This window comes from Labrus bergylta, chromosome 10 (genome assembly GCF_963930695.1).
Source record: "Labrus bergylta chromosome 10, fLabBer1.1, whole genome shotgun sequence".
NCBI classification, from domain to species: Eukaryota; Metazoa; Chordata; class Actinopteri; order Labriformes; family Labridae; genus Labrus; species Labrus bergylta.
In genome coordinates, this window is record NC_089204.1 from 28,732,896 (window position 1) to 28,748,281 (window position 15,386).

Below are 15,386 nucleotides of genomic sequence, written 5' to 3' on the forward strand. Positions count from 1 at the left end.
ACAGTCTCCCCCACCCTCGTTTAGATTTCTCCCTCCATGCGATGCTGTGACATTTGACAACTTCCCCCGGCTCACCTCGACCTCCCATCTGTAGGAGCCGAGTCGCAGATGGGTCGAGAGGTCCAAACGCGCCCAGTGCTGCTGAGGATAGCTGTGTGTGTGTGTGTGTGTGTGTGTGTGTGTGTGTGTGTGTGTGTGTGTGTGTGTGTGTGTGTGTTTGTGTGTGTGTGTGTGTGCACTGTGTGTTTTTAGCCATGACCCAGAAGGCCTCCTGGGAAGCTGCAGTGAAAGTGATGAATGCCAAAGAGGAGGGGAGAAGTGGAGGAGAGGAGGGAGGGAGGGAGGGAGGCTAAGTAGGAGACGAGTGCCTGTACTGCAGCAATGCAGGAGAGACGGAGAGGGAGGTCAATGGAAAAATACAGTAAAATTGTGTGTTTTATTGTAGGACTGTGCAGTGAAAACAACGCAGAAGAAAAAAGCAAGATGGTGCAGAATGCAAGGTTAGTGACTGCGGATAACAAGTTTGCACAACCAACATTTAAGTCTCTGTCTGTCCTGCAGATGACTCCCTCTTCATCACCATCATCAGCCCTACCTAGCCGAGGCAACAAGCCCTGACAAGGCAAACACTCCCTGCGTCTCCTCCCTCCCCCCCCTGAACAAACAGCTCTCCCTCTGGAGGCGACCGGGGGGGTTAGAGAGGCGGACTCCCAGGGACCATCGACTCGCTCCCTCTCTCAGCTCTGTTTGTTTCAGCCTGTGGTGAACGAGGCCGCGCTACGACGACCCACACAGCTGATGTTTAGACTTCCCAGCAGAGAAAGTAATGTATACGTTTCCCCCCCTGTTCTCGTTCCCCGACCTCTCTCCCCCCCCCCCCCCGCCCAACGCCTCGCCTCGGCCTGCCGCAGTGAAATGTAAACACAGAGCGGGGGAAGCCTCTTCTCGTTTTTCACCCTCGTCCTTTACACACCAAACCTGCCTTCTCAGTTTCATAAAGCCCAGTGACACATGAATACAAGTGCACCAACACACACACACACACACACACACACACACACAGGGAAAGAAGAGAAGACGAGCTAATGCACTGATATCCAGCAGCAGGAGGACTGCAAGCACTCAAGGAACAAATATCCTGTTCTCATCATAAAATTTTCATCCCGTCCCGAGCTTTGTTTGATGGGGCCAAGCGCAAAAATACATCCACACTTAACCTTGAGCTGATCTTTTTAACATAATGCGGCTGCTTTATTGGATTCTATAGCTGGACTTCACTCTCAGGAATAACAAGTACAAAGAGTTACGGTCCGACAGGGCCGAGTCAAGACGAGAGACGAAGGACAAAAGTGGCAGCGCCAGGAAGTCCCCGCCTGCTGGATCTTATGTCTGCTCGTCGAGTTCTTTGGAAGGACACTGATGAGGCACCTTGTCCTGAGTTATTCATCCTCAAGTCATACCCAAAAAAAAAAAAGAACCAAATGTATTCACTCCCACTTGGAAATGAATACAGGGCCTGTCATGACTTGCATTGAGTAGCTGCTGAGTAGCTGCTGGGACACTTTGTAAAAGCTGCTGAAATGATCATCTGACAGACTTTCAAACGTACATTTTTCAGGACATTTTGTGGACTTCATGTTACGATATGATATGATATGATATGATATGATATGATATGATATGGGGCCAGGAGATACATCCTTTTACTATCGCAGATCACCATTATTAGAAATGGCTGATGACGTAGAAGTTACACAAGTTTATCATGAAGTAACATGTCGCTCAACCTGTTCTCTCTCTCTCTCTTCTCTCTCTCTCTCCTCCTGATCCTCCTCTCCGTCTTCTGCCTGCTCCACTTTTCAGAAAATGTGTGCTCAAACAGGCCGTTTGGAGATGTTCCCTTCATGACATCACAAAGGGCAGTAGCCCCTCCCCCAGGTGGGTGACACTCCCACAGCTAGGTGTTTGTTCTGCCCTCTGAGTCTGCCTTCTCACCGTAAACAATAGGATATGGAGCGAGAAAGACCGAGTACACCCAAAGCCCTTCCAGAGAGGGGGCGTGGTCAGACACAGCTCATTTACATATTTAAAGGTACAGACACAGAAACAGCCTGTTCTGAGCAGGGCTGAAATAGAGGGCTTTATAGACATGATCAAATACAGGATCAGAGTGGATTTAGAACAAGAAACTTCACACACATGTTTTGAGGAGCTCTGAGACTTATTTAAACTGAAGAAGAGGAGGAGGATATGTGACCTTTAAACTCCAACTTCTGTTGAACACAGAAAGAGAAAACCAAGGTCAGAAAACAATGTTGGAACGTGACCGACTTGAGCATTAAATCCAAATTGAGATCCTTAAAATTACATTTAATAGTTGAGTCTCAGTCTGTCATAGACAACCACAAAGCTCCGAGGAAAACAACAGAGACTAAAGTACTTTCAGCGATCTGATCAGTCGACACAAAACTGCAGGAAGAAAAAAAAGAGCAGGCTGAGCAAACTCGCAATGAGATCCAAACAACAGATGGCAACAGTCAGTCAAATTTAGAACTGAGGAAGGGTTTAATTTGGCATTGATGTCACGCTCCCGAGTGCAGCAGAGACAATAACACAGACTCGTCCCAAACTTTGTCAGATAAGTAATTTCAATCTGAGAGCCCTGTGAGTACCAGACAGGGGAGAGAGAATTAAACATCTGCAAGTCAATTAAGTTAATTATGATAACTTATGTGACTCCAATTCGACTGGGCAGATGTACACAAAAAAAATTAAATCCCCCCCCCCCCCAGGTGGCACTTCATTATTTATAATAGTTTTGTTGCATAGACAGAACTATAAAGCCTCGGGACATTTGGCTTGAAATACAAAAAAAATCTGAGTGGAAATAAACCTTCAAAACTTTTTAAAAGTTAACGACTCATTCTGCTGTTTAGACCGTTTCTTACGACTCAGAGGACGTGATTTTGATTGACATCTCCTCGGCTCCTCCCATTCTGACGGCAGAATCAGAGAAGAAAGCAGAACGCCCGTCGATGGGAAATACACGTCGTTCAGTCGGTCACTGGATGGTGAGTCTCAAATGCTTTGCTATCCATATCATAGTTAGCAGTTAGTTGAATGTGATGCTTTGGGGCGGCAGCAGCTCAGTCTGTAGTGACTTGAGTGGGAATCGGAGGGTCGCTGGTTCAAGTCCCAGCACGGACCAAGTCTGGTAGCTGGTCCACTTTCTGAGCACTGCCGAGATGCCCCTGAGCAAGCACCAAACCCCAAAACTGCCCCCCCCCCCCCCCCCCCCCCCCCCCCCCCCCCCCCCCCCCCCCCCCCCCCCCCCCCCCCCCGAGCGCAAAACTGATCTCCCCTCGCAGGATTAATAAAGGATAAATTATGACATTATAAAAAGGCTGTTTCTGCACATGCACTCCTGAAATATCAGATGGGCTGCTCCTGAAATATTTTTTAGTTACTCATTCACACAGCGGGAAAGTATCCCTTCCAAAGAGGGTTAAGAAGCTGGTGTAGATTTGAGTTTCCGGTGGCTTTAAGGTCTTGTTTCTCACACATACACACACACACACACACACGTAAACAGCAGCAGTGCTGTGTGGTGAAATAAAGCGTTGGGACGTTTGTGTAAGTTTGCTGTCACATCAAAGAGACATGTCCTTTAGAAACAAAGCCGCTTCTCCCTCTATTATATGTCAGAAATCTGTGAAGAATCCAAACACATACTCGTCAACGGGTGGAATTTTCAGGCTGTGGAAACAGGCTTCACATGGCAGAACACACAGCTTCAGCTCAGTGAGACAGAAACACACACACACACACAGGTGGAGAGGCTGCTTTGAACAGAAGGAGGCCACTGAATAACGTTTGAATAGACGTCTCTGTTCAGGGTTTATCAAAAGGCCGTCCACTGACCTCATCAACCTTCAAAAGGACTCTCTGCTAAATAAACCTCACATGCTAATCACTATTTAACTGCAGATAATAGAAACAACAGCAGATTATTCATAATCAAAAACAGGGACAAATGTGTGAAGCATTACAGGGATTTAGATGAGTCGTCGATTTCAATCCAAAAGTACATCAATACCGAGGAGCAGAGAGAAACTGAAGGGAATAGATGTTTGTGTTTGCTTCTGTCGTTCAGTCAGCATTCAAAGGATCATAATAGAATAAATGTATCAGGGCTAGAAAATGAAACTGATATTCTGATGTGTTGCAAGCTTCTTAAAAGGAAGAATGTGTGACTTTTGATCCAGTAGATGTCGCCCTTGAGCTCCAGCATGAAACCAAAACAAACTTCACCTCCGATATTTCTGAAGGCTCCGCTCTCCTCCAGAGACACACCTCCAACCCCGCTGTCCGCTTCGCGTTTTGCTACAAAGGAGTCAAGCACAGGAGAAGGACAAAATTGTCTTTGGCTCGAGCTGCAATCACCTGCGTCCTGCATTGTTGTGTTAGCATGCTAATGTTAGCGCTCTTTAGTTAGCTCGTAGCTTCACATTCATGTAAACTGACCAGAATGAGCGTGATCTAAAAACTCTTACTAACATCCAAATAATCAGTGAGTATGTTCTTCTTCTTCTCTCTAGTTCTTGACTAAAACAGCTTTTATACACAAGGGGAGGAGCCGGCCGTCCCGTCCATGTAAACACGGCTCTGACAACAACACAGCCAGCGGGACTCGAGCTTCTCCCTCATTGTAGACAGTCAGGACTCAGAGACACATTTACACAGGACAGACTTTATGATTTATTTCTGTGTTTAGTGTCTCACGTTCTTCCTTTAAGTCAGAATGTCGCAGGTTACACTGACTGCCAGTATCCAGATAGTCATTATTGATCCAGAACAACTTGAAATCTTGGCCTCGCCATGCCGTCAATACCCTGATTGACCTTTACAGAGGACTTTAAAATCTGCAATATGGTGATGAAGGCATCAGAAAAAGTGCTGGCGCTGCTGGTGCTCGCTGCTATCAATATATCAGCAAGAAGGAGCCATACACACACACACACACACACACACACACACACACACACACATGCAGATACTAACCTGTGGAGACAGGGCGGTGGGAGGCTGGCTGAAGAGCGTGGAGTGGGCTGCTGACCGGAGGCCATGTGCTCTCCTCACAGTCTGACGGGAGAAAGAAGCAGACAGTACCTCCTGCTGAGGAAAAGGACACAAACAGAAGGAAACGTCAAGTTGTGGAGCGTCATCTTTGTGCCCAAAGTGAAAAAGTGTTTGGAGAATAAGCACAACACAAATAAGGAAACGGAGGAAAAAGCTCGTGCTATTGTCACAACAGCCTCCATCAGGACCGATACAGCGTACGGAGCGCGGGCTATGTTGCTACAAAGAGGCTTAAAATAATGAGGCGTGAAAGTGGTAGTTGTGATTTCTACTCCCCGCCACAGGCCGCAGCAATTTTCCTATTTTTTGCTGCAAATTCAACACACGAGTATGTAGCCGAGGCCTCGATGTATTTATAGGACGGTTCAAACACAGAAGAGCTTCACATGAACCAGGAAATGAAGAAGGAAAGCATCAGACACTTCAAAACAAAGTTATGATAAAAACAGAACAAACTGAATCCAACATGCTCAGGACTACATTTCACCTTTTGTACATTTTGTGGGTTTTTTTTATATTCTATTTTATATATTGTAATATCTTCTTATTCTGTATTATTTAAGTTGTTTCTAGTTCTGCTTTATTTCCTTGTTAATTGTTTAGCACCAACACACAAAGTCAAATTCATTGAATGTGTAAATGTACTTGGCAATAAACCCAGATTCAGATTCAGATTCAGATTCTGACTATTAGGTGCAGCCGTAATCTGGACGTTCTGCTCCACATGCAGCACACAGAGGGAGATCTTCAGACTGAGATGTGTTCTCATCTACTGGAAATACTCGCTTTGGTTTAGGGCCGAGGTTTGAAAGTGGGTAGAGCGTGCAGGATGAGGAGTCTCTGTTTTTTTGCTCAGATATGACTAAAACTTGTTGGACTTGTCTGCACAAAAATGAAAAACAGGAAACTCAGGAAAGCTGAAAAAAGTTTACAAAGCAGTGAAACTCTGCAATGTGAAAGGCGACATCATCGTCGTCTCTCGGCTGTTTACAGATCGGGAATAACCTGCTGCGTTCTCACATCAGCTCACCAGGACATTTACAGACGTCATACTGGGACAGTTGTTTCATCCTTTTTCTGTTTTCTCACTTCGATTTGAATTGTTTGCAGTAGCTCCTTCTCATAGTGAAATTCCTCAACAGGAACAACATGCTCTAAAGAACGTCACAGTGACAGAAATATCTGCTGAGTCCCAACAGAATCAGCCTTCACATACTTGTTCTTAAAAGTCATCAAGAGGGACGGTAGTTAGTGTGACAGTGTTGTGACTCGTGCAGCTTTAGCAGATCACTGCGCTCTCCTGTCATCGCTGTATTGAGTTGAATAAAAAAGACAAATGTGTAAGATATATTGTAACCCGCTTATCACCTACAGCCAGAAGGACTGGAGGTTATCAACCAAGACAGTGGAAATGAATATGATAACAGGAAAGAGTGTAAAGCAGCAAAACTCGGCTCAGCATGTACGACATCATCACCTCGCCCACTAGTGAGTGAGTGTGAAATGTTCCTGAGTATTACCTGCTCGATTCACACATCAGCTCACACAACTTTACACGGACATTTGACTAGACAGCCAGCATACAAAAAAATCTGGAATAAAGTCTGGTTAAGAAGATTCAGTCCACCTGGACGATTTCAGGATATCAGATGGGTGTTTGAAAGGAGCTTTTTTTCCATTTGTTGCATTTAAAAAAAATGCTCGCTGTGTTTAATTCTGACTAAACCCTCTGAACGCTTCCTCAAGATCCAAGCTTCATAGTCCTACTAGGTTCTTAATTTCAAGGAGATCAGAAATGTTAAATTATGAATGAACCAGTAACAGCGCTTCAAAATCGATTCTGTCAGAAAGTGGAATCCAGGGTTAAGATTTAAGAAGATGTTTGATGTTTGGTGTTTGGTGTTGGGGGGGTGGGAGGGCGGCACAGGAGACACAGTCCACCCTGCTGGACTCTACCATCCTGCATGCATAACTTCTGACATTGGAGTCGTGCATGCGAGACCATTCGAGCTGTCACGACAAACTTCCTGTTTACACTGGAGGGAGAGATAGAGAGAGAGAGAGAGAGAGAGAGAGAGAGAGAGAGAGAGAGAGAGAGAGAGAGAGAGAGAGAGAGAGAGAGACGGCCTCTGCTTCTGCGACTGTCAATCACACATGAAAGAGCTGACCGGCCTGCAGCTGCTCGCAACTCAAACCAGGATTAGCAGCCCGTTATTTATTCACTATCTCTGATTTTAAGGCTGCTTACAAGTTCTCATGCTGAGGGGGAAAAAAGCAGAAAAATGTGGTTCGCTTTGATGTTTCTGGTTCAGGATGTGAGAATTTGCCGAGCTTGTTTGGGTAAAGAGAGATATTTTTCAGAGAGTGTGTGAGTGTGTGTGTCAGTGTGTGTGTGTGTGTGAGTGTGGGTGTGTGTGTGTGAGTGTGGGTGTGTGTAGGCAGGTGTACGGCAGAGGGTCACGCTAGACCGCGATGACTAAAATACTTTGACCTCTTAGGTTCACACACACACGCTCAGATGATCACTGAGGAAAGATAAGATGGAGAGAAAGTGGAATAGTCCATTAAAAACACTGAGAGCACCTTGACTGAACAACCCGTGCAGCCCATTAAATACTCGTGTTGTGACCCGTGAGCGCGGCCTCTAGGGGAGCTGTGTGATCACACACTCTCTTTAACGGCCCGAGTCTCTCAGTATACTTTTTAAACACTCCACCAGGCTGCTCTCTGCGTTCTGCTTTCATTGCAGTAACAACCAGAAAAGGTCAGGCTGCACGCTGATTACATTTTAAAAACCGTCCACTTTGAGTGGAACATTCAACGCTGTCAAAAAAAGAAACCGTTAAGAGCTGATTTACTCTGACCGAGGGGACGGGGTTTTAAAATGTCTGCAACAATAAAATCATTTTTGCAGCTGTGTTAAAAACATTATGACGTTTATTTTTATTCATTTTCTGGCTTTTTTTTTTTTTTTTTTACTTTATCAGCAGGAGAATGAGAAACGACATGAAAAGGGGCCAATTTGTTTTCCTTAAAAAAAAATGTGCCTTTTGGGGCGCCGGTGGACTAGTGGTTAGTGTGTGCACCCCATGTTCGGAGGCTATGGTCCTCCAAGCGGGTGGCCCGGGTTTGAGTCCGACCTGTGGCTCCTTTCCTGCATGTCTCTCTCTCCTCGATTACTGACTCTATCCTCTGTTCTGTCTCTAAATAAATGCACAAAAAGCCCAAAAATAAACCTTTCAAAAAAGTGCCTCTTCTGCACATTTTCAACTTTAAGGGTAAGAATTTCCTTGAACTAACATTTACATACAGGTGAACTTTTACCTGATCAGTAAAATATTCATATTCTTAAGTATGAGTAACATTGAGATTAAAGGTATAATGTAAAATAACAGTTCTATATTTAGGTAAATTATCTTTCTTGCTGAAAGAGAGGATCAAATATCTGCACTCTACACATGATGCTGGACAGCACACAAACACAAGCAGCCAGCTAGCTTAGCTTAGCTTAGCTTAGCACAAACACAAGGATCGCAATAGTTCATCTATCTTTCTGCAACTAAAACAAATCAATATAAAATCTAAATAACCAACAGGTACTCTGTGCACAGCCGACCTACGTTCTCAGGTGGCGCTCGGTTGCAGGAACAAAGAATAAAAAAATGTATCAATAATCCGAGGCACACTGAAAATGTCGTTCTCTCTTCAGGTGTTCGTAATGGAACGTTCCCCGTTGGCAATATTTCTGAAAGAGGAATTGTTCAGTGTAATGTGTGTAAGAATATCAAATACAATTCAATAGAATATGAAAGTTTTGACTTGGAAAGCTCTGCTGGTTGCTAAAAATGCTGTTACTAATCTTTGTTTGTTTTGTTTTGTTGGCATGTTGTTGACGTTGTTTGTTGTGTGTATTGTGTTAACTTAAGTAAGTAAAAAAGGTCAAATTAAATTTATAAATAAAAAAAAAAAAGAAAATTTCTTTCTTGCGTTCCTGCAAGAGCAGTTCACAGATTTATATAAATTAAAAGGTAGATAAAATGAAAGTATTAGGACAAATGGAGTGCATTCTGTGCTGTCGTCAGCGTTATTCAACCTTTGGATAAAATGCGCTTTACAAGGGTTAAAGTGCACATTGAATGTTATGCATCATAAATAATATTTCACATTTAATGTCATGCAGCATGATTCTTTACATATGTTAAGTGTTATTGCACCATAAGCACATGCTGCACAGTAAATGCTGAGTATAAAAGAAAACCTTAAATTAAATGGGATTAAGTGTTAAATCATTTCTTGGCTGTGAGCAGTGACTTCCTGGACTCTCCACTGGTGACAGCACCAGACAGCACATTTCCTCCTTAATTCAGAGTCACATTTTATAGAAATCCATCAGAGTGCTATCAGTGCTCTTTTGGTTTATTGCTGCAATGAAGCAAATCCCTCACCGTGTTAAACCATCCCATCACATAAAGTGAGTTATTTTGATTATATTCTCTATAAAATATAAACTTCCCTTCCCATCAGACCATAGTCTGCAATGCTTTTTATTTCAGGAGGCTGCAGCTTCATTTTTCAACAGTTATTTTACTGATAGGCCAGGACAGAAGCTACATGTCTACACAAGGACTCGTACATCAAAATGCCTTATTCTCTGATATTTCTCCATACCAGGTGTATTAAAAAGTACAGATCTTCAGTCATACCTTTACCCAGAGCTGCAACAACAAGCAAGAGAGAGTAATCAGACAATTCAAATTCCCAGGTTGGCATTACTGACTGACCATTTTCAAGTCTGTTACGTTTGTGTCTCTTGCAAACAGACAGAGAGCCGAGGAGGTATTTGTGCAATTAAGACAACGTGGAGGAAATTGCTTGCAATTTATTTCTGATGAGAAGAGAAATTACCAAGGACCCAGGTCACTAGGACTTCGATTTTTGTTGCCAGACGAGCCCAAACAGGAATTAAAATCACTAGATTTTTCTATTATCCTACCAAAGTTTAAAAATCTGGTAATGGGACAACCCTAGGAGAAGTTCCCCACAAACAGGGGAGGGAGGGGTCTTTACAGAGACGATAAAGACACCATTTGAATGACAAATTCCAGCTGCGCTCCCACCAAATGAAAGCTATATACTAATGAATCAATAGTAATCAGTGAAACAGCCTTTTGCATGACGAGCTCTGTAATTCTCTAAAGCTCTAGTATCTGCTGTGTCCTCTCTGCTATCAGAGCTCCAGCCTCTGATGGATGTCTGCATGACACCGTCTCTCTCTCTACATGTTATTACACACGCAATTAGCTCTCCTTCTTAACGACTTTCAGCCGCGGTAAATTGCATTTGACAAGCGAGGACAGAGCTTGTGTCATGCTACAGTGGTGACAGATGCCAATATACATTCACAAAGAGAAACTGGAGAATTAGTTCTGCAGCACAGCTCCACTCAGATGAAGAAGATTCTGCAAAAGGGAGTAAAGTGAGACTAGACTTCTCTGCATGCACACCTGCAAATGCACCGATTGTCAAGCTCAAACTTGAGCTCCTGAGGTCAGGGAGGTCACAGTTTGGATGACAGTTAACGCTCAGGATTTTAGTATGAAATGTTCTTCAGGACAGTTTATGTAACACACAAAGAAAGTGTTCTACATGGACCTTGAACGCACAAAAGAGGGCTTTCAAACTCCTCGTTATTAAGTTAGACTTTGTTGCTAAGATAGCATGTTGCAGCAGGATTATTATTGCCTCTTTCTTATCTTTGACTAGTCAGACGTAACAACTCAAGGGAGGGGCTTGCATTCAAGACATGTTTTTAAAAAAAGTGTCCATGAACTGCAGAGCGAGAGTCTCTCTTCAGGAGGAGGAGGAACATTGTTTGACGCTGTGAATGAAAAGGATGTCACTCCGTACAAAAAGTTGTTGGAACACATGAGAGATTCAAAAACACAAAAGAAGAACGCTTTGCGAGAAAATCATTAATTCCCAAGAGGGGACGATGCAATTTGATATGAGACATTTTCTCCGTCTGAAAATAGAAAAGGAGAATGAAGTTGCTGCCCCCCCCCCCCCCCCCCTCGACCCCATAGGCCTGCAGCCCGCCCGGGGAGAGGAGGTCCCGTCTATTTCTGTTGATTAGATTGCCTCAGAGGACGGCAGCTGCTCGCTCCAGATACCAACTCTAATAACGCACCCGAGTGGAATCATGCAATACACACACACACACATATACACACTTGAAACACGACTCTGCTTATCCTCCTGAGAGAAAAAAGCACCATCTGGTTAAGTCCCACCTGACGACACCTTCTCTTTGTGGAGGAAACACAACAAGCAACAAACAGGCACACAGACTTATTTTACAAAGCAGCAGCTCAAGACCAACTAAAAAGGGAAACATATTGTAACCGAGCCGGCTGAAGGGCTCGTTTTCAGGATTCACAGCTAATCAGAGGGACGCATATCCAGCTCATAGACTGTAAATATTAATGCACATCACCCATCTGTTACTGGGGGGAGGGGGGGGAAATGCTGTCTCAGTCTAACTTTCAGTCAACCTAACGACGGGCTGAGAGCTGGAGCTGAGGCGGGTTTTAAACCTCCTGACAAACCGTTACACCGCGCCCACCTGTCAATCAGGTCAGCCTTGTATGGATAACACATATTGTTCTTAAAATCTAAACGGGTGGTCTCATTTTTACCAAGTACAATTAATATATTAAACAGCAATTAGCTATTTGTTGCTCTTTTTTGCACTTGAATTGCACATTTGCACACCTCCACTTTGCACTTTAATAACTTGAATTTCCATTCTGATGCGGGCTCTTGACTGATTTTATTGCACTGTTTTTATATTTTGCTGTGTATTTTGCTGTGTCCTTGTGTTTCTTCTCTTCTGTGTGCTCCTGTTGCAACGCAAATCTCCCTTTGTGGGACAATTAAAAATCTGAATCTGAACCTGATGATCTGAAAATTCAACAACTAATCGGACCAATTTCCTTTTGTTTGTACCAGACTGTAAACATATTAATTTCTGCTGTAAAATCAGCTTTTTTGAATAGGTGTGACTTCCTGTGCTTCTGCAGCCAGCCTCTAGTGGACACCCCAGGAAGTGCAGGAGTTTGCAACTTCTGCATCAGCTTAATTTTTTTTTTTCCCAACACTGGAGGTTTCCGCTTAGTCTGAACAGGCTGACTATCGTCTGATAGAGGTCATCAGCCGGTCGATCGGTGCACCTCTACTTTTACTCCAAAATAGCTTTCAGGTACTTCATCCAACACAGCTAGGATTACCCCAAAAATATGACTGAGAGGCATTGTTATTTTTAGGCTTCTAAGTAAAGTGACTCAAACTGGAACAATGCCTCTGATACTGGAAAAGACAGTATGAAGAAACTCAGATGCAACACAGCAGGTTTCCAAACTTCAGCCACATCCCGTGTGACACCATCAGGCTCCTGCTTCATACTCCCTGTCACAGTGAGAAAGTTAGCGACCACAGTCTGCTGGTATTGATTTACTGATTGCCTTATGGCCACGGTGTGTGATGAGCCCCCTGCAGCGCGGGGACCAATCTCCACCGATCACAAATATGTCAAAACCTGGAGTCTGTTTTGGTGCAGAGCTCTCAGTCCTCTCAGGTAGCTGCAATCACACAAACTCTTCATCCGTCATGCTTCACATGTTGTCAGTCCGCTGTGCTTGACACCTGAGCGCCGCTCTAATCTGCAGTAACACATAGCCGGGTGTTTACACGAGCTCTTATAGCCAGGGCCAGACTCCAGCGTTCTGCCAAGCGCTGCACATTCCCCGAGTTTGAACCGGTGTGATCCTGAGCAGCTTTAATTACTGGAAACGGCTCATCATCAAGTCGGGCCAGAACGCTCAGATGTCCCCTTATGCAAGTTATGTCACAGCTCAGATTGGCTCTAATGGTTAATCTTAGAAGTCGCAGACGCTAAGTTAAGTGGGCCGGTGGGTGTGCTGTGTGAAGGCGCCATCACACTGTGTGTTTTCAGCACCGTCTACCCCCAGAGCTCATTAGCATCAACAACTTAATTTTAAGAATACTTCCCTGACAAAGGACGCAGTCGGAAATGTCTTGTATGTGTATGCCCTCAACAGCTCGGCTAATAAAGTCACTGCAGGAAGAAACTCTGACAAATAAACACACCAATATGAATATAAGTGTGAGAACAGAGAGGCAGAATAAATAGTACTAGATTTACAAAATAACAAAACCATCCAAAAGTCTAAAATACAACATGAGTAGATCTTCAAAGAGAAGTCAGGTCGCATACACAGTAAAATAAAAAAAACCTGTAAAATACTGGCAGCTGTGGTTGCCAGAAATTTACCGTATAAAAGACAGTGACAGGGGCGCGCGGGTGGAGCAGTGGTTAGGGCGCGCGTCCCACATGCTGAGACTCTCGTCTCGAGCGGTAGGCCCGGGTTCACTTCCACCCGTGGCCCCCCTCCGCATGTCACTCCCCGCTCTCTCTCTCTGGTTTCTGACTCTATCCACTGTCCTCTCTCTCTCTGGTTTCTGACTCTATCCACTGTCCTCTCTCTCTCCCTGGTTTCAGACTCTATCCACTGTCCTCTCTCTCTCTCTGGTTTCAGACTCTATCCACTGTCCTCTCTCTCTCTCTCTGGTTTCTGACTCTATCCACTGTCCTCTCTCTCTCTGGTTTCTGACTCTATCCACTGTCCTCTCTCTCTCTCTGGTTTCTGACTCTATCCACTGTCCTCTCTCTCTCTGGTTTCTGACTCTATCCACTGTCCTCTCTCTCTCTCTGGTTTCTGACTCTATCCACTGTCCTCTCTCTCTCTCTCTGGTTTCAGACTCTATCCACTGTCCTCTCTCTCTCCCTGGTTTCTGACTCTATCCACTGTCCTCTCTCTCCCTGGTTTCTGACTCTATCCACTGTCCTCTCTCTCTCTCTCTGGTTTCAGACTCTATCCACTGTCCTCTCTCTCTCCCTGGTTTCTGACTCTATCCACTGTCCTCTCTCTCCCTGGTTTCTGACTCTATCCACTGTCCTCTCTCTCCCTGGTTTCAGACTCTATCCACTGTCCTCTCTCTCTCTCTGGTTTCTGACTCTATCCACTGTCCTCTCTCTCCCTGGTTTCTGACTCTATCCACTGTCCTCTCTCTCTCTCTCTGGTTTCAGACTCTATCCACTGTCCTCTCTCTCTCCCTGGTTTCTGACTCTATCCACTGTCCTCTCTCTCCCTGGTTTCTGACTCTATCCACTGTCCTCTCTCTCTCTCTCTGGTTTCAGACTCTATCCACTGTCCTCTCTCTCTCCCTGGTTTCTGACTCTATCCACTGTCCTCTCTCTCTCTCTGGTTTCTGACTCTATCCACTGTCCTCTCTCTCTCTCTGGTTTCTGACTCTATCCACTGTCCTCTCTCTCTCTCTCTGGTTTCAGACTCTATCCACTGTCCTCTCTCTCTCCCTGGTTTCTGACTCTATCCACTGTCCTCTCTCTCTCTCTCTGGTTTCAGACTCTATCCACTGTCCTCTCTCTCTCCCTGGTTTCAGACTCTATCCACTGTCCTCTCTCTCCCTGGTTTCTGACTCTATCCACTGTCCTCTCTCTCCCTGGTTTCAGACTCTATCCACTGTCCTCTCTCTCTCTCTGGTTTCTGACTCTATCCACTGTCCTCTCTCTCCCTGGTTTCTGACTCTATCCACTGTCCTCTCTCTCTCTCCCTGGTTTCAGACTCTATCCACTGTCCTCTCTCTCCCTGGTTTCTGACTCTATCCACTGTCCTCTCTCTCTCTCTCTGGTTTCAGACTCTATCCACTGTCCTCTCTCTCTCCCTGGTTTCTGACTCTATCCACTGTCCTCTCTCTCTCTGGTTTCTGACTCTATCCACTGTCCTCTCTCTCTGGTTTCTGACTCTATCCACTGTCCTCTCTCTGCATTAAAGGCACGAAAAGCCCAAAAATAAATCTTTAAAAAAAAAAAAAGAAAGACGGTGACAATGTATAAGACATTACGGTATAATGTTTGGGCAACCATAAATTTTACGGTAATGCACCGCTTCTAGACTGATACCAGTCCCTTACCAGTGTAATAAAATATATCTTTCTTTTTTGTTTGTCAGCCATGTCTGGATGTGATGATTTCTGTCATTGTCGCATGGCCTGGTTCTGTACCCTGAGGAACTCCTAAACTAAAAAATAAGTTTCCCAGCTTTAAAATTCAATCGTGAATCACTTATTGTTGACATTTTTAATTTGCC

General features: G+C 44.5%; 1 protein-coding gene across 3 annotated transcripts in view; it reads right to left on the reverse strand.

Annotated features, from left to right (window-relative positions):
• Positions 1 to 15,386, reverse strand: part of mcu (mitochondrial calcium uniporter) — an 83,939-nt gene that overhangs the window by 38,253 nt on the left and 30,300 nt on the right. For 2 of the 3 annotated variants that reach the window (XM_065959820.1, XM_065959818.1), the window contains exon 2: positions 5,062 to 5,172. In XM_065959820.1, the coding sequence (XP_065815892.1) occupies positions 5,062 to 5,172 (111 nt within the window). Of the gene's footprint in view, positions 1 to 5,061; positions 5,176 to 15,386 lie in introns of all 3 variants that reach the window. The other variant, XM_065959819.1, reaches the window with a different exon arrangement.